Genomic DNA, 24,151 nt, shown 5'->3' on the forward strand with positions numbered 1-24,151 from the left:
GACTCAGTGTTTGGTGTATTAGCATATCTGGACATATCTTTTTTTATGGAGAGTCTCAATTTCCACTGAGCTTCAGATTACTTCATCGCATCTTCCCCCGTCGTTATATTGCTGATATATTGATAAAGCGACGTAAAACCAAAACTCACACACTCATTCCATTCACTCATCACACTGAGTAAAGATACACACTAACACTCAGTTTTATGTCAACACATTTGTTGTATGTTCAGTTATTTCAATGGCGTATTACAAGAGAATCGAACAGATATCACCACACGTAGGACGATGTCAGTAAATTACATTTTAAACTGTTAAGGTTTTTGTATGAAAATAGTATGCCTGACAGAATGTGATATATATCTGGCACATGCCTGAAGGTTTTCTCGAGACTGCGTTCTCAACAGTGTATTGTCATCATCGGTATATTATTGCCACACGAGCTATTTCTGCAGGTTTGACAATTGCCACTAACCTATAAAGGATGTTCTGAGATGTGCATTGTTCACATACACTAATGTAACAGGTTGTTTTATCTACGCTTGTTATTACGAAAAGAAATACGCCATAGAAATACGTGAGTAACGACAGTTTCATCTACCGATCTCTTTCATTAAGGAACACGCGATGTCTGTGCGTTTACTATGCGTGGCAGATAACACACCTGTATATAGGTGGTAAGTAAACATGTATTCCAGAAACAGGTATGGCTATGATGTCACCTTTTATAGGAATACTTTAAAACACTAACCTCGGAATGTGGGCTGGACACTTTCTGTGGGCTGGACCCATGAATACATACCTCGATGTAAAACGAGAACAGGTGTGTTCCTGTGGGGTAACAGCCAATCAGCGTCGGCGTAGTCGGTCACACGTCTCAGGTGAGTTGATTGGTGGAATGCGCGAGATTCATCACAAGGCACACTTTCATGGGGGACAAAGACGAGATTCCATATATGGTCATAATTGTACTCATTCATGGCTTTACACGTAGATCCACTTTGATGGTGATTTTCACACATAAATGCTTATATTTATGAAGGTATTACAATGAGGTATTACAAGCAAAAAAAATAACTTCACAAACTGTGCTGTTATGTTTGCAATGAAAAAAGAATTTGTTGGGATGCCTTTTCCGCCATGCGGTAATAAATCTACTGCAACTAACATAACAATATCAAACAAAACGTTTACAGCTTGATCAACTGAAAGCGGGTAATGCACAATGCTGTTTTAGAGATACTCAAATCACTGACTTATGATCGCTGCTAGTCCAGCTGCAACTGTATTGTTCTACTTTCAAATTCCTATGCAGAATCGCTTGTCCTAATGACTTTAAACAGTTGGGACAAAAATTACTGAATATAGTCATTGTTCTGTTCATCTACAAAAAGAGATTCTCATGTTCGTTATTGTTAAATTACAGATTATCTTAGTTTAACATAAATTATGTTAAACAACTGCACCTTTTAAAACATGTATAATTTGGAACCTAGGATGCTCTGAGAAGGGTTATTGTGCATGAGAATTAGATATAGATGTCTGAAGCTTTAGTTTGGTTGGAACTCAAATTGCCAAGATTGGAACTCAAATTGCCAAGACTGGAACTCAAATTGTCAAGAATTCAACATGCACCAGCCCGTACTGTAAGAACAGTACGACTGTGTTGAGCAATACAGCATGGATCACGGACTCTTGACTTAGCCAGAACGTATCTCAGGCCATTCAACACCAGGTACTTAGTCATCCTATTAACTTGCAATTGACAGAGAGGAAAAATGATTTGTCGGTTCACAGCAACATGTAATTTCCTTTACAAAGTCAGATTGTCGATATATGTCCCCGTTATGATGACACATGTTCCATCATAATACACGTGCCTCACATTTATTGTTAATGTCCTCTAAACGGGTCAACACCTGCAAAAATACTTCTTTGTAGTAAAATAAACTCACATATATGCCCATATCATACTTTGACCGCAACGCTGGGACACATATCCTGACTGGTTATATTGAGTCTGGGACACAGTGGTATATACTGGATGGTTATGCTGTTACTTGCAGCAACACGCGGATGCACCCTGCAGCTGGCCGAGCGAAGCGGAAGGCGGCCCGAGACGTCCTGCTACGGTGGACGGGCTCCGAGATACCATATACATTCGCCCCGGGTCACTTCGGTAAGACCTGATTACATCCTCTAAACACTCCTATCACACCCTACACATCATCGTGATACATTCAGTGACCCTTGGTGGCCGGATGGTTGAGGCATGAGTTTATTTGGGGGAAATATGCCCTCCCACCCCACACACCAGCCTGTTTTCGTCCCTGTCTATGCTAGTTATAGAAAGGTTATCATTGTCCCTTAATAAAGCTGTTGTGGCGTCAAATGCACATCTATTAATCTTTGTTGCTCACATTAACCTAAATTTAGACTAACAACTAGTCTATGAAGTGAACATATTTTACAGAAGTTCATAGTAATAAAATCAAATATTATGAAAAGAAGCCCTCAGTTTCAGCTGTGGAAATCTGGACTTGCCACAATCTCCAGACTTGCGCGAGTTTCTTAGATATCTTTGCTTCAGAGTCTGTATAGCAAACTAAACTAAACTGAGCCAACAGAGTTCCAGGCACTAAACATATTTATTTTTTCCTGAAATTTTGCTCTTAACCTGAAGTGTCTGTTTGTTTGTGTGCACCCGTATAGTGAGATTCCTGGTGTGTATTACTTGACAGATGAGAAGGAGAGGTATATGATCAAACAGGCAATGACGGAGTGGGAGCGGTACACGTGCCTCAAGCTGCGACCCGCCAAGGCAGCAGATCCCAACGTTGTCCGCTTCCAGAATGGTGAAGGGTGAGTGTGACATGCAAGGCCTGCAAGGTCCGACATCTAGTGCATTGTACTAAACACATTCCCTGGGTCACTGCTGTAGTGTAAAGAGACGTCATGCACCGCCTATAGATATATACTCTATAAACTCTCATAGGAGAAAAAGTGCTGTAACTGAGTTAAAAATAAGTCACAAGAAACATGTCACCCAAGTTTTAATGCAAAATTTCTACTCTCTCAGCTTCGTCCATTATGCATATTCCGCTAGCAAGTCCGTGAACTCACCTAATATCTTACAGTCGTGACGTCGTATCTGACTAGGGTCGGTCATGTTATGAATGGAGAAGCGCTACAGTAATGTAAACCGCTAAACAAAACAAATCACAAAGGTAGAAATATATTTTTATCCTTGGAACACTCAGTGCAAAACCAACGTTTTCATCAAACGATGCAAGTCACATTTTGTTTACTGGTGTAACGCAACAGGTATAACGTTTGTTTATTCGCACAATAATTTAAAAAAGACTACATGTCTTATGTTATGTAATGTTATGGAAAGGAAATAAATGCAGAATTCACGTGCACGTGCTGACAGCCATATAGATGGTCAAACCTCAGTCAATATGTTGTGCCGTAACTGGGAAAATAGCGAGACGACCAGAAATGTCAAGGAAGTACAAAGTCACACAACGACTTCTGGTGGAAATGAACGATCGATGAGTCGCTGTACAGCCTGCAGATGGACTGCATGTACACGATCTCTTATTGACTGACCCACGACTGGTACTTCAGTAGCCAGTTTGCAACACTATTAAGTAGCCGTTTTAGTAGAACATGGTTTGGGTTTGTGGTAATCCGTTCTTTGTCTGCCTTTAACAGTCAAGCTCCAGCATGCCTATAACACGTTAGTCACCACACACGAGGGGATGTCACAGGAACTGAGCATTACCCGGACAATGATATGAACGCAGCTGTTTTTATGTTTTATGTTTCTACATAATATCTGTCAACCTCAAGCAAATTGGGTTGCTGTGTTCCAGCCTTACGATCGACATTTTGTTTGACTTTTTAAGTTGGTACCCTCCAACCCCCCCCCCCCCCCCCCAAATCTGCAATAAATGCATCACAAACTTTAGGCAACGGTGTTTGGGACAGGTAAGAATCAAACTTAGATATTAAGGTGGATAAAAAAGCAGTTTGAAATGACAATCGCTTGTTAAAGTGACCCTCTTCCCCTCTTCGTGTATGTGGAAAGAGTTTGTTCTGGGGATACTACACCTCCCCGCCATTCTAGATGACGTAATCATAATGACATAACTGATTCTAATGTTTTCACTAGTCATACATGGAACTAAATAACGAATGGTCACACACGTGTCAACTCCCACTATACTGAGTCAAACAAGAAACTTTACAAAATGTAATTTTTAAAAATAATGAACAATGTTTCTTTGATGATACATCTATGTATATATCTATCCGAAATGGAATCCCTATCTTTCGACTCTAGAAAAACGTTAGCAAAACCCACTCAAACCCATCCATTTGTCGTGCAGATGGCGTTAGTGCCAAAATCAGGTTGCAGTCGATCAAGTGATCTTCACATCCAAGTTTTCTTCATTTGCAAGTGTTTGTATTGGCCTCAAGAATTGAAAAAAAAACACTTTTAAACGACAGTTCTTTAAATGCCACAATTGTTAAATGTGCAACGTGAACGTGCCGTTGGCATGATGCAAGCGGGAAGATCAGTTATTGACGTCGCAAGAGTAATGGGATGCAGTCATCGTATTGTGTATGATTTGCGAGGTCGTCTACAACAAACTCGTACCACTTCTGATCGCCCAAGGTCGGGTCGTCCACGTGTGACCGTCAAATCGTCCTACGTCACCTACGTGACAGATTCCTGCCGGCTACACAAACCAGGGCTGAGATGTTTAGAGGTCGACTGTCCTCAGAGACCATTCGAAATCGCTTACCAACGTCTGCTGTGGGCTCAACATCACCTCCGATGGACCCAGAGACGGCAGGCATAGAGTCTGGAGACGACGTCGTGAACAGTACACCCAGTGTTGTGTACAGTAAGTCGACAAAATCCCCGGCGGAAGTTGCATGGTGTCGGGTGCTTTCTATGGGAACAACCGTTCCCGACCTCTGGTCATCCGTGGAAACCCCAGAGCTGCTGCTTACCGCGACCAGGTGATCACCCCTGAACTCGTTCCTTTCATGGCGGTTCATGGCCCAGGTCTACAGTTTCAGCATTGATAATGCTCGGCCGCATACCGCTATGTTGACACGAAATTTCCTTCAAAACGTTGGAATCAACGTCATGGAGTGGTCATCTACGTCCCCTGACCTTAATCCAATAGAGCACGTTTTGGATGCACTTGGGTGAAGGTTTCGTGGTCTTGGGAACCAACCTCAGAATTTGCAGGAACTTGGCGCTGCCTTGCAAGAGCAATGACGCAGAATCCCCAACCACGTGTTCACAAGCATCAGGTAGTCGAAGAGGAGGCAGTGGTGAATGCACGGGGCGGCCATACAATACTGAACTGAGAAATTTCGAATTTTTTTTATTGTCAATTGACACATACTGAACTGACACATTTCGAATTTATATTCCTGTGACTTGACATTCTGTATACCCATGTTTTGGAACGGCGGAGTAGCCTAATGGAACTGATACACTGTCCGTGTATCGAGTACATCACACAGATCTCAGCAATGAAATAATAACAATCTTAATAATAACCATCTTACCATCTCTTGTTCTTTTATAGTGCCCCGAAGAAAGAATGTGAACTTTCTTTTTTGACTCAGTATATATTGTAAACAGTGCCACCTTGAACATCTGGACATAATGTTTGTCAAAGATCACAAGTGGATATGTCCTAAGAAAGCCCCTGTCTAAATGTAAATCAAGCAATCCACATCTTTACTGTCGGTTATGACGGGAATACATTCAATACCATTCTGATCATATTCTATATAATATTGTCTGAGGAAATACCATTATCCAAAAGGTGCCAAATAATATACCGTTTTCATTTTCTACAATTGTTTTACAAATATTATACCTTAATGTGTTGTGATGACTCACATGACCCACATATGTGAAACCTTTGTATGGCTTTGCTAATGATCCCTACACCAAAAAATGGAAACTTTACAAACATTGGACATCGAGAATATAGTTAGACTCACGCCTTTTTGATATCCCCTCGTTGAAGAACATTAGTGGAATCAAGGAAATCGCAACAGTACGCGCAAACTGTCGCATATATTTGTGTTTTAATGTTTAGAGACAGGAATTTTCTTGTATTGATTGTTTGACCACAATGCCTGTCTTTGGTCTAGAACTCGACATTCACATATGTATGTAATAATCCCATACTTTATTGAATATGTCTGACATATATATACCTTCCATTACAGATGCAATTCTCAGCTGGGGATGGCCGGAGGAGTTCAAACCATCAATCTAGAAGCACCAGGGTGCAGATTTGTAGGTATTTATACACGTTCATTAAACTATAACAGTCTATCAAGAGGTGGGTGTTTGCTAGGCCTAGGGTATTCCCTGTGTTGCCTTCCTGGCAGGTGTTGCACTGTTTCTAATTCAATGCTCCCTCTATCCACAGAGAGGGCTGTACCTGCACGAGGTCGGTCACGCTATCGGCCTTGTTCACGAACACCAGCGTCCCGACAGAGATCAACACATCAGAATCCTGCTCCAGAACGTTGCTCCGCACATGCGCGTATGGTTCAACAAGTACTCTCGAGACAAGGTGAACGTATACGACGTGGACTACGAGTTCTCCTCCATCATGCACTACGGCATCAGTGTGAGTAGAGACAGGTGGTTTCCATTAAGGTGGTTGAGTTGTAGCATGACATGTACGTAATAATATTATCAACGATTAAAGACTTAAATGCCCTGCCCTTCTTGACAGGCGTTCTCGTACAATGGGCGGGCACAGACTATCCAGGCCATAGACGCAGAGAAGGAAGAGGAGATTGGGAAAGTGTTTCTCAAAGAGCTGGCCTACTCTGACGTCAAGACGGTCAATCTCATGTACAACTGTGGAGGTGAGGAGCCTGTTTATGACGGCGTGGTTCTACCTAATTCTGTAAGACACATAATAGGTAAACCTACCCGAGGAGATCCAGGTTAGAATTGGTGCCCCAGAAGCTACTGACGTGAGCGTGAAGATTTGGTTGTGTTTAATCACAAGACGAATAGGTGAAGCGATGCTCATGATGTCACGGTATGTCCCAGACACAATTATGTACAGACTGCCGTGAGACCCGAAAACAGCAATTACAAACACTACTGCCGTAAAGGATGAGCATAAGCGTGGATTCATATAATGTCATTTCTAACTGGCCCAATGGTATGGATCATGCACGTCTGGCCACAACGACATATGGATGTACACATAGGTGGGGCGGATACCTTTCATTACGTGCGACCCACCCCAAATGGCCACGTTATCAATGTGCTTCACAAATATGATTCCTAAAGAAGTACACACGTTCTGTACACACTCTGTTTTTACAAGATCCTATGATTATGAAAAGAATTTTGTGCCTTTAATTTATTTCCATTTTATCACAACAAAACTTCGCTTTCGGGAAATTGTGCATAACGTTGTGGGTTCATTCTCTTCCCACAGAGGTTACTCCTGTTCTAATACAGCCATATTTCCCGGTCATCGAGAAATCCACGTGCCGCAAATAATCACAACAGGAATTATCTCCCTTGTTTCTATCCAATCAGAACACGCGTTAAATAGACTTAGCTCCAATATGGCGGCCCCCATGGAGTTGGTTCATCAACGTGTGGAAAGATTCGGTATTTCATGTTTAACTGAAAATCAGAAACTGGCAATAGAGAGTGCAGGGATCAATCATTTTCCAGATGCATTCGGAAATTACTGAGATTTGCGAACGATCACTCTTGAAACAACGTCTCTGAGTGCACAACTAAATCTGAGCACCTCCAATAGCGAGTCTTGAACACTCGCACCATGAAAGGTTACGTAGGAAAATATGACAGGAGTAACCTCTGTGGGAAGAAAATGTTGTGAGTTATGTATATCTTGAATCTAAATTATCACTTGTTGGTTGACATTTTGAACTTAATTGGCGAGACTGCATCAGTGCCGTTAATCTTCAGTTGAAATAATAATGAGAATAATTATAGTTGAATAATAGGTGCATTGTCACATACACACAGTTAGGCCAAGTATACAGATAATTTGAAATCAAATGTGAAATTGACAAAACACGCTATTTTCTGGATATCATGCATATTTGAAACGTGTATGTATCAGTGTGTATGTTTGTTTTGATATGAGGAGTTATTTGTATTTCAGAGGGATGTCCGGCCAACATCCGGTGTAATGATGGTGGCTTTATTGACCAGACATGTCGCTGTATTTGTCCAGACGGGTCACGTGACTGCCAGGAGGGCAGGGCCACACAGGCTGGCAAGGATGGTATGTCTACCAACATATATTTCGAATAAAACCCTGACAAGAAATATCAATATAACAAACGAGTATGAAAGTGAGACAATATATACTTGCAAAAATCAAAAGGAATAATAATGTACCGTCATAAGGGGACTTGGATATTTCAGAGACTTGCAGCAACGTGTACGACGACTGGCAGTGTTGGATTTGGGCCAACTCCGGGGAGTGTGACCGTAACAGCAAGTTCATGACCAAGAACTGCAAGAAGGCCTGTGAACTGTGCGGGTCGAGAACCGACGGGGCGGATGAAGGTGAGCTGGTGTCTGGTCAGTGAGTCACAGTCCAGGGGACAGCTGGGAAACTGTCAGTGACATACTAAAGATTATGGTTAGAAGGGTAACGCGATGTAGAAGGAACGTTTTCAGACGAAGCCACCTATTTAATTTATGGGCTGCTTCTTTGGGATGTCACTCGCACATCTCCACCAACGGAACAGACCTTATATTTCATATAAGTATAAAATAAGGATATGTGTATTTTACATGATATTATTTTACGTATCTGATGTGAATGTATGTGATATGAATGTGTCATTGTCAGTTTTAGGTATTTGCACCTGTTTCTGAAAACAATAATCACTCGAAACAGAAAGTGTGAACAAACAAACCCTTTGTATCTTTCAGAGAACCACTTCACCACATGGGCGTGGCAGTGGTTCGGGATTTTTACAAACATTGTTCCCAAGGACTGGATCATAGGTGTTTTATGCATGAACCTCCTCGTCTCATGTCCTAAGCTTGTAGCACACACTCCCTTGGGGAAATAGTTGTAACGGTTTGCGGATGAGCGGGACATAAAGATGGAGATCCTGTCCGTAGTCTGCGTACTGACCCTCAGGTCGACTGTGCATGTGTTCTGTTACATGTTAATAGAGAGTTTCCTTGTCATGCATGCATGTGTTCTGTTACATGTTAATAGAGAGTTTCCTTGTCATGCATGCATGTGTTCTGTTACATGTTAATAGAGAGTTTCCTTGTCATGCATGCATGTGTTCTGTTACATGTTAATAGAGAGTTTCCTTGTCATGCATGCATGTGTTCTGTTACATGTTAATAGAGAGTTTCCTTGTCATGCATGCATGTGTTCTGTTACATGTTAATAGAGAGTTTCCTTGTCATGCATGCATGTGTTCTGTTACATGTTAATAGAGAGTTTCCTTGTCATGCATGCATGTGTCTTTCTTTGATGTGCGATGGTTACGTTAGTCTAGCACTTGGTTGGTTTATAAGATATTCACCTCTCCATATTCCAAGATATTGACCCAAATTCGATACATGCTACATCCGGTTTTTAATGATGTATGCACTCAAGCACGGATTTATAGATCAACACATGTGAACATCCTGGGTATGACCGGCTGTACATGTAGCCTTGTGGAGCATGCTTGTAGCTCCACTGCATGTCATTTAGCATGTCATCACTTGTCGAGTGTTGACAAGCTTGCATGGTCTGAACCACACGTTCCTGTATTTGGCAGTTCTGGTGTATCTGTTCACCAGGCAAGAAGCTAACGTCCTACCTAGAAAAACGTGTCAGTATCTAGACTGTTACTATGCTCTGTTTAGCCCTTGAAGTATTTTTTGTACATATACCCAATAGAAAATTATTTGGAATAAGATCTGATGAGTGTCTCCATGAGCGTAGTGTTCACATGGCCTCGGTAACATGTCAACAGACTGGAAAGTTATGGTGATGTCATGGTTCACGTACATAAACTTATAATGTGAGATAATAATCCTTTCGTTTGAAAGAAAACAAACTGTCATAATATACAGCTTTTCCGCTCACGTCACTTTCCTTCTATTTTGGTCGTGAAAGGATAAATGTGACATAATGTTGTGGATATCTAGGTATATGCAAAGATATCTACCCGGCGGAGAAGTGTGCCAAGTGGAGACATCAAGGCGACTGCGCCAGCAACGAGTGGTGGATGTCCCGGAACTGCAAGAAGACGTGCAACGCTTGTGCGAGTAAAGACACTCGACCTGAGAGTAGGTAGCGTGTTACTGATGTAGGGATATGAATGTTTCATTGTAAAGAAAAGCATACAGACTATCAGGAAGAAGATTGAACAAGCTGATATAGTGTGTATAGTGGTGCGGGGGTAGACATGAAGATTATGGACATTTGTGTTGGGAATGGGGATTGGACGAGACCTATTCTTCATTAGTCGTAGCCCCTTTAACTACTTAACTATGGCAGCTGTAGTGGTACGGTCGCTATTTGAAACTGGGGCTAAGTGTTGAGGGAACCTAGACTGAGAACAGCGACGAGGTGATCATTTCTCGCAAGAGAATATGGATATGAGACATTGTTTCTTCAGCTAAGTGTAGCAACAAGCACAACACCGTGGAATGTGACAAGTGGGCGGTGGAGGGAGAGTGTCAGATCAACCCCAAATGGATGGCCAAGCACTGTAGGAGATCATGCCAGTTGTGCCACACATTTACCAACGACGACAACGACGGGGTGGATAACGAGGACGAAGGTAACATCATCCACCTTTATTCATTTTCCGTGCGCATGCTATAAGTGAGAGTATTGCCTGATTGAACCACAGTATATATTGCAATATTCCATTGTGCTGGTTTTGGTGTGTCTACAGTGTAAGGGATGCGTTATGCAGTCCTCAATAGGGGTGTCTGGTTGTATGTCTGCCACCTATTTTAATGTTGACCTGTGGTGTATAGGAGTGTGTTTGGACCGCCACAGTGACAAGGCTGCTTGCAAGCGCTGGGCCAGCAAGGGGGAGTGCAGCGCCAACCCCGTGTGGATGATCCCCAACTGCAGGAAGTCCTGCAACAAGTGTGAAGACGGTGAGTGCAGCATGAGCAGGTGGATACATCAAACACTCGGTTGGATGCCAGATAAAGCATGCATAGGAGGGCACTGATCTCACTCATATTCATTCTTTTAAAACGAGAGAGAGGCGTGGAATTAATTCAGTCGGAACATAGAATATTCACTTCCGTGAATCTCGCGAGAATACTGCAATATTAGTCCACTTGGTCATCGTTTCACGTTCATTAAATACCTTATTATGTTGTATAAAGGGTATTTAAATCTTATATTACCTATTCTTATATTAAATTTATATCTTATACTGTAGGGACGTGTAAAAATGTGTATGAGGATCGACAGTGTGACATCTGGGCGTCTGAAGGCGAATGTAAGAAAAATCCCAACTGGATGGCAACCAATTGTGCCGTATCATGTAACAAGTGTTCAGGAACTGGAACTGGTACAGGAACTGGAACAGGAACCGGAACTGGCACCGGAACTGGAACTGGAACCGGCACCGGCACCGGCACCGGCACCGGCACCGGCACCGGCACCGGCACCGGCACCGGCACCGGCACCAATGGAACTGACCGTGAGTAAAACATGTATTTGGGAGTTACATGTAGATATAACTTTATGTTTGTATGCTTGATGGTAGCGACGTGGTTATTAAATTTCATTTGAGCATGATAATTTCTAAAGACGAAGCACTTCTATATCCAAAGAAACATAAGTGTTACTGAGTTTGTACGTGTATGTTTTCACAGAAACTTGTGAAAACATCCATAATGATGTGGAGTGCCGTACGTGGGCGATCAATGGCCACTGCGACATCAACCCGTCTTGGATGCTGACCAACTGTCGGAAGGCCTGTAAAGTCTGCCACACCCAGACTATCGTCCCTGACGGTAAGTTTACATTGTAGCCGACAGTCCCACCACGCCTCACTGGCTGCTAACGCATTATAACAGATGTACTACACCTACTAACCAGTCAGTGTGACATTAACTGCTAACCAGTGTATGGAAGTATTGACACATGACAACCTAAGGTCTGGATTATGACGGGTGTCAATATTCACGCAGAAGACTCGGGTTGGATTCCCCACATAGCTGCAATATGTGAAGTCCATTTCTGCTGTCCGTCCCCGTGATATTGCTGAAATATTGATAAAATCGGTGTTACAGCATGGTAACTCACTGTAAGAAGTGAAAAGATCCGAGATAGAATTTGTTCATGGTTGTCGTAAAAGACTTAACTAACGGTATCCGGCTATCAGACATGCTGGCAAGATGCATGTCATCGTGCATCAGTTGTGTATATCATGTGTAGATACAGGACTAAACTGTCTGGTCTAAACTCGATTATCTTACTGACCGTGGTCATACAACTGGAAGTGCTGCTTTAATCAAGAAATAAGCAAACTGTGGGTTATCAAGTAATTCCTTAATTCTCTAGTACCTTGCAATGGACATCAATAGTTTCCTTCCTTGTAGACTCATAAATTCGGGCTAATTTCACATGATGATAATATACAAAGGTGCGTAAACTATACCGCCATCACTTTCTTTCTTACTTTGCAAATGATTCCGATGTATTTGACTTGATTTTATGTTTCAACAAAGTGTTAATCACTGCCGCCAGAATTGACTGCACAAATGTACATCGGCCGTTCGTTTATTTCTCAGTACACGCAATTAACACTGAAGTCAGGCCATAATAGTAACATGCCAATCTACTAATCATATATAGATAACGTCTAACCTATAAATGCAATATTACTATAGTTTTGTAAAAGCGGTTGATTTCACGGGAGCGGTTCTTCAAGATAATACCTGGCTACTAACAAACCACTGCTTCACTACCACGATACAGCGAAGGGATACACTTACAGGTAATACGGAGTTTATGCATGGAAATGGATTGTGTTGTGAGTAGTGTAAATTAGTAATTTCATTAAATACCAGATCTACTATTTGCTTTTCAACTTTTACATGAGTCTTTAATTCGAGAAACGAAACACAGTAACGTGAATATATGTATTTCGTACCCAAACTGAGATTGAATTAAAACATATTGTAGAACAGTCGAGTTGAACAAGGATTATCTCCCTTTCAGGGCTATGCGTGGACAAGAACTTCCTGTGTGGCACATGGACCACACACGGCCACTGTGACATCAACCCCGGCTACATGCTGATCAATTGTCAGAAGTCATGTGGGGTCTGCACTTTAGATGAAGGTACAGGAGTAACTTGTTACGTTTGTCGCAGCGAGTTTGGGAATGTCGTCATTCGGTAATGGTGTATCTCTGTCATATCAGACTTACAGGAGTCTGAACCGGATTACCTGGATGTTGAAGAAAATCCACGTCGTCACTATCATGTATCCAAATCATTCATTATCCCTATAGGAACGATGTGGTTATAATTGTACCTTTAATATTGTATCAAGACCCATGTGAAAACCGACACATGTGTATTGACGTTTTCGATGACGTAAGGATAGGTTTATATATACCTTCTCTCAAATGTGCTTCATGTAAACTGTCAAGTAAATACGATATTTGTGGATATTTCAGAGACCACAGAGGACACAACCGACGACTCCACCAGTGGGTGTGCTGCTCTGTCAACACTCATTCTATTCCCGCTAGTCATTGCTTATTACCTGTCAACATGCCTCTGAGTTAGTGAATCTGTCTTTATCACTCGCATTAGGGATTGTGTGTTACCCTCAGACAACAGAGTATATATGTATATTATGAAGAAGCCCAACTCATGCTGAGAAAGATGGGACAAGTCGGCAAAGCTCGCTAAATATAATGTTTATTCCTAATCCAGGCTATTAACCATCCCAACACACACTCGCATGATAACCTATATTTATGGTATGTCTCAGATGAGAAATTATAATGTCAGTTGAAATAATTGTTTACCAACATTGTGGTCAAGTGAGGGAAGGTTTGCTCAGAGAGGGGCGGGTCAGTGGTCCAATATCCTCTCCCTATCCATATCAAAATACATTAAAACATAGTTCTTGTACTGCCTGGCATTCGACACCAAGTGCATAATATCTTCAGTGTTACGACCCGGAACTGGGTCTCCGTGTTCAAAGTGCAGCTTAGCGTGTTAGTGGCTCAGTAGGTAATTGCAGTGATACACAAAGCTCGACCTGAAAACCCATTTCACCTCAACTGAAATAGGTTGGATCTTGGGCCCAGTAACCCAGACACTATCCCTGACATGTTATTGAATGTTTCTATTGTCACTATTGCTAGTAATACATATACTGTCGCTTTTCTTATAAAAGCATGTGTCGTCACTATTGTTAGTAATGCATGTATTGTCACTATGTTTGTAATGTATGTATTGCCATTACTGTTTGTAATGCATGTTTTGTCACTAATGTTAGTAATGTATGTATCGTCACTATTGTTTGTCATGTATGTATCGTTGCTATTGCTTGTAATGCACGTATCGTCATTATTGCTTGTAATGCACGTATCGTCATTATTGCTTGTAATGCACGTATCGTCATTATTGCTTGTAATGCATGTATTGTCACTATTGTCACTTGTCTGTAAGGCATGTATCGCCATTATTGTCTGTAATGCATGTATCAGCATTAGTGTGTGTAATGTATATAATGTCAGTATTGCTTGTCATCGCGGGCGATGACGTCTGTAGGTAGTTATATATTTTATCAAAGTCAATGATTGCTACATTTTGTAAATAAAAACTGCAACGGAAGACGATGGTTTGTGTGTTTTTGATTGTTCGGAGTCTCTGGGCCTGGTAATATGATCCACAATTACAAGAGAAGGCTTAGACAGTTTATATAGGTCTACGGACCACTTTTGTTTTGTTTTGACCATTGTCCCGACGATGTACACGAATTATCAACAGTGCTGTATCTCCACATAGGTCAAACTGTCACCAAAGCAAATGCTCAATGGAAATTGTAATATGTGAGTCTGTTGTTTTAGCATCCGTTATGTTTTGTAGTATTGATACATAATGTGAATTTGTAGGTACTATTGACAGTTTTTGTTTCCACATACATTCCCCTTTGTAAAAGCAGTATGACACATTGTATACCAAAAGTCACTGTGTTCTGTAATCTGATTGGTTGAAAAACATGATCAAATGGTATTAGATTCCCGGAAACTGCAAGACTATTTACTGCGTACTGACAAGTAGAAACCTCGCAAACAATTGTTTGCGTCATCAAAAGTGGTGACGTCATTCAAATCATATTGTGACGTAAAGTTAGAATGACGTCACAAATGAGCAACTCTAGATGCTACCATGGAAACCAGCTGAAACGGCCAGCTGATGACACTTCACTGCTGTACTTGTTCTCGATGTAAACGAGTGCAGACAGTAAAACCCTTTGGTTTACTTTTGTGTTTACAATGTCGATAAACATCATGTGTTGGCCAATTGACAAACAATTTCCGCCGTCGGTTCCAAATGCATTCCCGTGCTTCAAATACTCAATAACACCCGGAAATTGGCCAACACATGATGTTTATCTCCTAAATATATATCTTTGTGCAACACATCATCGACATCGGAATTACTCGCCAAAGACTGAGTGTATGGAGGAAACAGTCCATAATCCATATGTCTACCACTGACCAAAGAATTATTTCAACGTGTAATGTGTTTCGGTCTGCCCTGTCCCAGTACCATGGTTATTATATATCAGTCTTCTGTTTTAGTTTAATAAGCAACTTTCTCAATTTGAACAGTGAATAACATGGCAGTGAATAGTGATGGCAATGCTACTATCACATTCTTAAAATCAACCCTTTTTTGAAATTTTAAAGAGATTTCTTGATTTAGAACGACAGTAAAAGTAGCTTTTGTGTGTTTCTAGAATATCCTTCAAGTAATGGAAAGTTATTGGGTGACACCACTACCCGCGGTTAAAGATATGGGGTTTTGTTTAAACACTACAGTCAGTCACTGTGTACCAACTTTGGAATACTGTTCTGTCGATTTAACACCAGTTTCGATATGTATCCGCCGAAGTACTGTAGGTCACTCTGACTGTTTGTTCACCTGGGTGTGTCTGTTGTGTGTTCTACAGCCCAGTGCACCGACCAAGATCGTGGATGTGCCAACTGGGCCAAATACGGTTTCTGTGAGAGCAACCCGGGATACAACCTTATCTACTGTAAGAAGTCGTGCAATAACTGCAACGGTAGGAATTGCTTTCGCATGACTTGTCTTGGTTTATCTCTGAATTCCACTAAGACCAGGTGACCGTCAAATGTAACTGGCAAACGTAAACCTCAAGCAATAGCCAGCCATTCCGAAAAAGGTTAACACTTAGGCCAGTCGTCTATGGCTCCATGCAGTGGAGGGAACACCAGGACCGTGTTGAATGACTTTTTTTTACACAGTTAAAGAATTGTAATGCTTTTTTCTGTTCAAACGCACACATGGTTTAGGGAATGTCAAAATAACAGTTAACAGTCCTTTCAGTTTATAGTGTTGACAAATTCATGAGACAGTAGTTCCTGGCTAATTCTGTATTTGCAGGTTGTCGAGACGAGCAGTATTTATGTTCAGTTTGGGGAAGAGCCAATCATTGCATTACGAATCCGGTCTACATGCTACGTCACTGCCAAAGGTCATGTAACGTCTGCAGATCATAAGCCATGCGTAGAGCATGTATTCACTCATATGGCGATATATGGCTCTTGATATCATGCACCAAGCTCTAGACATGATGAGAGACAACTTGTATACTGTACGTGTACATTTGTACCGATAAAATTTCCAGACAGAATATCAGTTGGAACACTACATGTATGGGAGGGTTCTTTTAATTGTGAGAATGTGACATATATTGTCATGTTTTGTTTCATGTAATAAGTTCAAACTTTTGTTGATAGAAATATGTGTTGCATTATTATATGTGGCTGTTGCCACGTGTATCATGTGTACTTCACGTATGTATATATCACAGTGATATACTATTTTCAAATAAAGTAATTAATTCATTAGGATCAGTTTGCATTTTCACTACGAAGTTGTCCGTTAGAACGTTATTAGAAATAGTGAGCATAAATGAGGTGAGATTTACATCGGAAATATTTCAGCCATATCATGACTGATTTGAATTCACCCTAAATAATGTAAATTATAAAAATCTGTCAACGAAAGACAGTAAAACGAACTAAAATATGACAGTATCAAGAATAAAACTAGCATCTCGCTCTAAAACGGCATTACAAATGGATACAATACACTATAACAATGGACTACAGATCGCCAGCAACTGAATTATATCATACTACGGGCCATCCATGGGGGCTTACAGTGCCTTTGCTACCTGCGTGAACCCAGTTGGATTTACACCAGCCCTTCAGCTGGCGACGCTACTCAAGTTTTTCCATAATTCCCTTCGTAATATATTCCCTTCGTAAGCACCCTGATTACGTCCTTGGGAATGTGATTGAAAAATCAAAACATTTCATTTAAATGCAACCATTTAAACCGCATTTTGGATTAGTTGTAGATGGTTATCCCAGGACTACAGATAGCATGAAGGTAACAACTGCTATCACAACTGTGTCATTCAGTTTATTTTACAACATACATCGCTCACATAAAAAGACACTTTAACATTCGTATAATACTTGTCACTATAGTGATTGCTGGTAGAAAGTTGTGCATATTCATGGGACATTAAACATACAAACATAAACATATATATGGTACTACAGAAAGGATAATCTAAAAAAACATGTATAGTTTTCAAATGTGTATGTCAACATATATTAGTATTTTCTTTAATGTTCATGAGATCTATTAACAAAGGACTGATTTTAACAAATGTTAACCACCTTCCACAAAAGCAATGTTTGTGTGTCCTGTTGTCTCCCTTTGTTTGATATCTTTGGTCATTCTGTTTCTGGCATAAGCCTTAACCGTGAACAAAGGCAGCATGAGAAGGACGCTAAGGAGGAATCCACAGCCCGCGAAGTAGAATAACATCTCTGTATTCGTCGTCATCTCCACAAGCATGTCTGAAAGGTCAATGAAGAATCTCCATGACTGTTGACATAAAGGTCAAATAAGGAATAGCACAGTACAATGCCGCAGATACTGTCAATATAAATGCCAAACAAACAACAGTACGTCGCAGAGAATGTTGATATAAAGTCAGGAAAAGAATACTACAGTACAAAGTCGCAGAGACTGTTAATATAGAGTTCAAATGATATAATATAGAGAAGAATGTTGATCATGCTGAATTTGTGAGCATTTAATAAAAAACCCCTTCTCTTTGATGACGTACATGTTAAACAATAGGTTAACACTGACTCACTCGCAAGCGGGGGTCCTGACACACAGCCAAGTCCTTGAAACAGGAAGATCAGACCCAGAGTTAAAGACAGCTTCTCTGCACCATACAAGGTCACGGTCACAAGGGAGATGATTGTTGTCCATCCTCCTGTGAAAGCAATCAAGCAAACGCATTGGTAAATGATGCTGAATCGAGTTATCAATGTTACATACTGTGTGCAATAACCATTTTCTGCATTTGTGGATGAAGATACAACCGGTGTTGACGCTTATCTTAGTGATGTATGAGTTGAATTTTACACCACCTTTTCATGGAAAATTTAAGCAAAACCCGGTCAGGGGTCATCAAGATTTGGATTGTTCGCATATTGGATTGTTGAAGGTACATACAATCCTTTGCCGACCACAGGGTTGCCCCCAGCTTCGATGAAGGAGAGAGCACTTTGGGATCTAGTAACATATTTAACCGATTTGTTGGGCCTACAGAGAAATACTCTCAACAGCATTGGAAAGAGATATTACATCAGTGAATTCAGCGCCTTGAGAAATCACTAGTGGTTTAAATATGTGCGCAATGTAATTATCCTGTAATAATAATTTTCTTCTTTTCCTTCCACCTGAAAAGACTGAAACCATTTGATATGAAAGATTTATGTAAAACATGACCGAATAATCATAGGATATACCTAGGAAAACACCGTGAAGTGTGCTGTTAAACATCAGGCTGACGTAAGATCTGCAGATGGGCACAAGGATGTCAGAAACTCCACACAGACCTAATGCTGTTGTAAAGAGTATCAGTGGGGCTCTGGGCGATGTCATGGAAAGGCTACCAAAAAGGATTCGTCCAAAGAAACTTCCACCACCAATGGCTGAGACCAGTAAAGCGATCTCCGTGGACGTGACATCTGGTAAAGCTGCCACGGCCTGTTCCGGAATGTACGATCCGTATATGAAGAGACTGATTCCACTGAATGTGGCTGACAGTAGAAACAAGATGAACAGAGGACGCTGCTTGAACATAGCACGGTCAAGGAAGCAGCAACTCTTTCGGCTTGTCAACACGTCTTTCTTTCCTGTAGCAATAATACAAACCATCTTTGTACAACGTGTTTCATATTAGCAAGGAAAAGCAATACTGACATGGTAATTGTTACTTAACCTTCATGTGTGAATGACACAAAAACTCAGAGCAGTGACACACAACGTTCGAAATAGTTATCGGCCCGGAGGCCCAGCGCCGGTTGCTGTTGCATCGGGCCGACAGTTTCGAATATTTGTAGGCCCGTGTAGCCTTCAGTAAATTATCTGTCATCTTTTTCCAGGCAAAATCTTTCCCATAGGTGTTTTCATCAATACCCGAGAGCCACGATTCATCATGTGAAGATAATTTACAGCTCCACCTCATGGTATTTCAGCGCTTTGTGGGGTGGAATGGAAAAACCAGTCATAATAAAACACAAATTTCTCACCGCGCCATTGTCTTCGTTCATAAATGTTGTAGAAACGGCATGAAACTGTGTACAGTGTAATGTATTTTGTGTTTATTGTTCTGACTTTAACACAAGGGGCTTGCAGATTTCACTCGGGGCCTCTAGATTTCAAAGCATGCAGGCTGCATCTGGCCCTGATGACGAACTGGCAAAAACCGGCGACTCACGTACCCTTGCTTTGATCTGGCTGCAGTATGAGGGAGCACCAGATGCTGTTGAGAGATATAGCGCCTATCATTAGCAGCGCGCCACGCCATCCAAAGTTGTCAAGGACGAGACTCCAAACAAGCGGAAAAGCAAGCATTCCCACGGCACCGCCAGTCGCCATGAAACACAGCGCAAGTGGCAGTCCTTTCCCAAAGTGGTGACTGATGCAGACAATAGCTGCAAGTTGACACAGAGCTGCACCAATACCTGGGGAAATAGAGCAAATTGTATATATGAACAGGGAATTAGATTCGCCATGCAATGCATATGAACCCGCACATCTAACTCGTAACAGGTTTTGACATCGGTTTTATCGAACTTATCCATAAAACTAATTCCTTTTGACACGACCAAACAAATACTTCTTGAAATTAGATTGATTTGTTTAATGAGATGGGTGAACACTTATGTCAGAAGGAACGCCAAATTATTTACGTCAAAATTACTTTAGCATACTGGCTGTATACAAATTGATCTAGAATCGTACAGCTTGTTTGATATCACAGATTACGATAGATTGACTCAGAGAACCGTTGAGCTTGTTTGACATCACAGATTACGATAGATTGACTCAGAGAACCGTTGAGCTTGCTTGATATCACAGATTACGATAGATTGACTCAGAGAACCGTTGAGCTTGCTTGATATCACAGATTACGATAGATTGACTCAGAGAACCGTTGAGCTTGCTTGATATCACAGATTACGATAGATTGACTCAGAGAACCGTTGAGCTTGCTTGATATCACAGATTACGATAGATTGATTCAGAGAACCGTTCAGCTTGCTTGACGTCACAGATTAGTATGACCGTGGACAGATAACCGTGACACTAGCCTGACATCTGCAGTGTATAATGACAAGACGCATTCTGCCATGACCTTACCTGGCATAACTCCGAGACACAGGTAGAGAAGATACAGGTTCGTAACCAATGCACTCAGGACCATTCCAAGCGTTAACAGAAGGCTTCCAAAGACGCTTGTCAGGCGCCACCCCACTCCCTCTATCAGGTACGAACCTAGAATAGCTAAACATACAAAATTCTCTCTCAGGTGGCGAAAAAATATAACAAAGTATGTTATGCTTTCATTCATTTTTCCACTAGGTGCGCACTGTTCAACCTTTCAACGAACAACATATACACAATCAGCGATCAAGCACTCAAATTTCTTAAGAACTGTATCAAATTGTATCTTGCATTCGTGTACACCTATTAAATCCATTAGTACACCTGTTCCACTTAATAATAATTTACGTTCCGGAACTCTCTGTTTTGTCAAAATATGTATAGATAACGGCTGTATGAAACTGAAAGTAATGGTGATGCATGGCGAGCTATTGAAAACAGTCATTATTGTGAACGCATTGCAAGGTTAAGATTCATATTCAATTGCGTACAAAAAGTCGTAGTTTAATAGCTTACGGATTAGAAATTAATGATTGAAACAGCTGGAAGTAAAATTATTTTTAAGAACATTTTAGTACCTTTAACGAGAAAAGACGAGACTTAAATGTGTTTATATTTCGATGCCTCTAACTCTACTATCACGTTATTAGTTCATGAATACTGTCACCATAGCTAATACGACGATGAAACGTTGTGCGTTGTTGTGGTCCACCATTTCAAGCAGAAGCATCCTCTAGCAAAACAAAATAATAATCAAACTGTGTTACAAAACTCCTGTTTCAGACGCTGACGGAAGCCCAGAACACACTCTCAGAACCCCACATCGAGTTTACTTGTCATTGAACATTAAACACTTGAACATTAAGACTTCGTCAAGACGATTATGAATATTTGTATGGACTATTTACTATAAAAAGCATTAAACCATTGATGAGGAAACGTTGTAGTTATGACACGAACTTTGGGAAATGCATTACGAATGTCATTTTCATGATAGGACAATTAGTACATATAATATAAGGCTATCAGAAGTTTAGACAGTGTTGGTCTGAGAGTGTGCGTCTTGATTCAAGCACATACATATGGCAACAGGACAGAAATGTATTGGATGTCTACAACATGTTTCATGATCTTACCTCCGACACCCAGCATCCCCGCCATTAGAGAGCCAATCCACGACATCTGATAGTCAGAGAATCCTTCGATGTCCTTCAGGTGGGTGTACACCACGCCGTAGCTGTTTCCAAGTCCTTGGGGAAACAGGTGGAGGACAAATCCAGCAAATACCAGCATCACATTACGAATTGTTATTGAGGATGGTCGAGAAGCTGGGTGGTCCTTGGCGGCCATGTTGTTGATTGCTTCCTCAACATCTCCAAGCTTACTGTGAGTGAAGGATGCCTCATTATCCTCGAATCTATCACTGCAGGTTTTGTCATGAGAGTCTAAGTTGTTCAGATGTGGATCAGTTATGTCAGTCTGGACCTTACTGTCATTTTGGATATCTTTGTCAAGATTTGAACCGGTACCTTGAGAAAGATAAATATCTTGGTGTGAACTGGTGTTGAGCTGATGTGCCTCCAGAGGGGGTTGACAGCTGTGGGAGGAGACATCTGGTGTCGTGGAGGCTTGCCCAGGGTCGGAGTGTGATGAGAGCGTGATGATGAAGACAGACGTCATTATGTCGCATGAAGGTCTTGAAGAAGACTGATGAGAAGTAGGGGTCCTCCAAGGCGGTCTGTAAGTGCTTAAAGAACCGCAGTTCATGTTTTGTCTTTTTATAACTTTCAGGACACCTTGAAAAATGGTCAGTTGACTGAAAAGACACGACCAGATACTATTCTCAGTATTCCGCAGTAGAGTTTCCAAGTGTCGAAGTGTATATTGTATTGACAGACATGCCGGTGTGTGAGCAGAGATTCATTAACATGATTAAACCCATAAACATGTTTACTGAGAGAGAAATACGATTAAAGTCTGGGATACGCAATGTCACACTGGCAGTTTATGTAGGGTGATAAAGTGGTAGGCAAAATGAGATAATATCTATGTTTAATGACGTCCAACAGATCAATGAGATCTATCGCTCATGAAGTATACTGTTATTTCGTGGAGAGCTGTGTCTCAGACCTTCGTGCACGCTCTGTAAGTGTTTTCAGGCAAATGACAGTTTTATAGCGTTTGTGCCTTTGTTTGCCAATTACTCTTTTAAGTTGCTATGTGCGTAACAGAGGCGAGAGAGAGAGAGAGAGAGAGAGGGAGAGAGGGAGAGAGAGAGCATGGCAGTAAGTATTATCCTTCTCATTTTCTGCTATCACTGTAGAAAGGAAGGGAATCAGAAATCTATTCAAATATAAGAGGGAAAGACAAGAGTAGTTTACACAAAGCTTATGATGAGTTCATTCTCCCTGTCAATATATTTTCTCTATGCAGAATCCCCTTACGTTCATGAAATGTTATCTCCTGCTGTTGGTAGGCTACTAACAAAGGCTTTCAGAAATAATCACGGGGGCCCAAGAAACATTCTCACCTGGAAGTGAACGAGACATTTCACATTCATAGTCTCTTTGTTTCAGGTTATAATGTTCTGTAGTGTTAAGTCATGTTATGTATTTTTGTAAATGAGAGGTTTCACCAACACTTAGACTTTGTTTGTTAACAAAACGAAGAAACCGCCTATACAACGGCTTCTTTACTTCACACCCAGGTCTGTTGTATACAACGGCTTCTTTACTTTACACCCAGGTCTGTTGCTCCTTGTTACATCTTCAGATGATAAACATGACATACTATGATAGAGGCGGTTCGGGGGTACGACACTTTTCTAGATCTCGAGACAAATACAGCATCTTTAGACGGATTGCACATATTTGAATGGATAATAGAAGAGTTCAGTAGGTGGGCGATACAAGGTTAACGTGACACTTATTGGTGAAAAGAGATTTGCAGTTGTATTCCTTCCTATCGCTCAGGCAGAATATTGTACTTCGAATGTTTAGTCTGTTGATGCAACCAGATCAAACATGCAAGTAAAGTCTTAGCAGTATTGTAATGACCATAAAAT

The 24,151-nt window shown here is 41.1% G+C and overlaps 2 protein-coding genes across 2 annotated transcripts in view; one reads left to right on the forward strand and one right to left on the reverse strand.

Moving 5' to 3' along the window:
- Positions 1–17,171, forward strand: part of LOC137280924 (uncharacterized) — a 37,466-nt gene extending 20,295 nt beyond the window's left edge. Inside the window, exons 20-34 of the mRNA XM_067812108.1 lie at positions 2,067–2,179; positions 2,742–2,862; positions 6,271–6,340; positions 6,477–6,680; positions 6,789–6,924; positions 8,214–8,336; positions 8,480–8,623; positions 8,996–9,070; positions 10,223–10,363; positions 10,696–10,860; positions 11,063–11,188; positions 11,482–11,745; positions 11,921–12,061; positions 16,250–16,363; positions 16,705–17,171. Of these exons, the coding sequence (XP_067668209.1) occupies positions 2,067–2,179; positions 2,742–2,862; positions 6,271–6,340; positions 6,477–6,680; positions 6,789–6,924; positions 8,214–8,336; positions 8,480–8,623; positions 8,996–9,070; positions 10,223–10,363; positions 10,696–10,860; positions 11,063–11,188; positions 11,482–11,745; positions 11,921–12,061; positions 16,250–16,363; positions 16,705–16,820 (2,053 nt within the window). The 3' untranslated portion in view covers positions 16,821–17,171. The remainder of the gene's footprint in view (positions 1–2,066; positions 2,180–2,741; positions 2,863–6,270; positions 6,341–6,476; positions 6,681–6,788; positions 6,925–8,213; positions 8,337–8,479; positions 8,624–8,995; positions 9,071–10,222; positions 10,364–10,695; positions 10,861–11,062; positions 11,189–11,481; positions 11,746–11,920; positions 12,062–16,249; positions 16,364–16,704) is intronic.
- Positions 17,172–18,006: 835 nt separating this feature from the next.
- On the reverse strand, positions 18,007–22,767 carry LOC137280925 (monocarboxylate transporter 13-like). The gene is made up of 6 exons (XM_067812109.1): positions 22,224–22,767; positions 21,064–21,207; positions 20,142–20,384; positions 19,164–19,553; positions 18,500–18,625; positions 18,007–18,197 (listed from the first exon to the last, which is right to left on the reverse strand). Exons 1-6 carry the CDS (start codon positions 22,765–22,767, stop codon positions 18,007–18,009), a joined length of 1,638 nt encoding a protein of 545 aa, XP_067668210.1.
- Between the last annotated feature and the right edge of the window lie 1,384 nt (positions 22,768–24,151).

The sequence above is a fragment of the Haliotis asinina genome, chromosome 4 (assembly GCF_037392515.1).
Source record: "Haliotis asinina isolate JCU_RB_2024 chromosome 4, JCU_Hal_asi_v2, whole genome shotgun sequence".
Lineage (NCBI taxonomy): Eukaryota > Metazoa > Mollusca > Gastropoda > Lepetellida > Haliotidae > Haliotis > Haliotis asinina.

Bases quoted from the DNA above. Each gene is read 5' to 3' on its own strand.
- LOC137280925 (XM_067812109.1), bottom strand. From the start codon at position 22,767: ATGACGTCTGTCTTCATCATCACGCTCTCATCACACTCCGACCCTGGG. The intron at 18,626-19,163 runs GTATATCCTATG...TTGCTTTCACAG, and splicing joins ACTTCACGGTGTTTTCCTAG to GAGGATGGACAACAATCATC. The intron at 18,198-18,499 runs GTGAGTCAGTGT...TTGACCTTTCAG, and splicing joins GTCAGGACCCCCGCTTGCGA to ACATGCTTGTGGAGATGACG.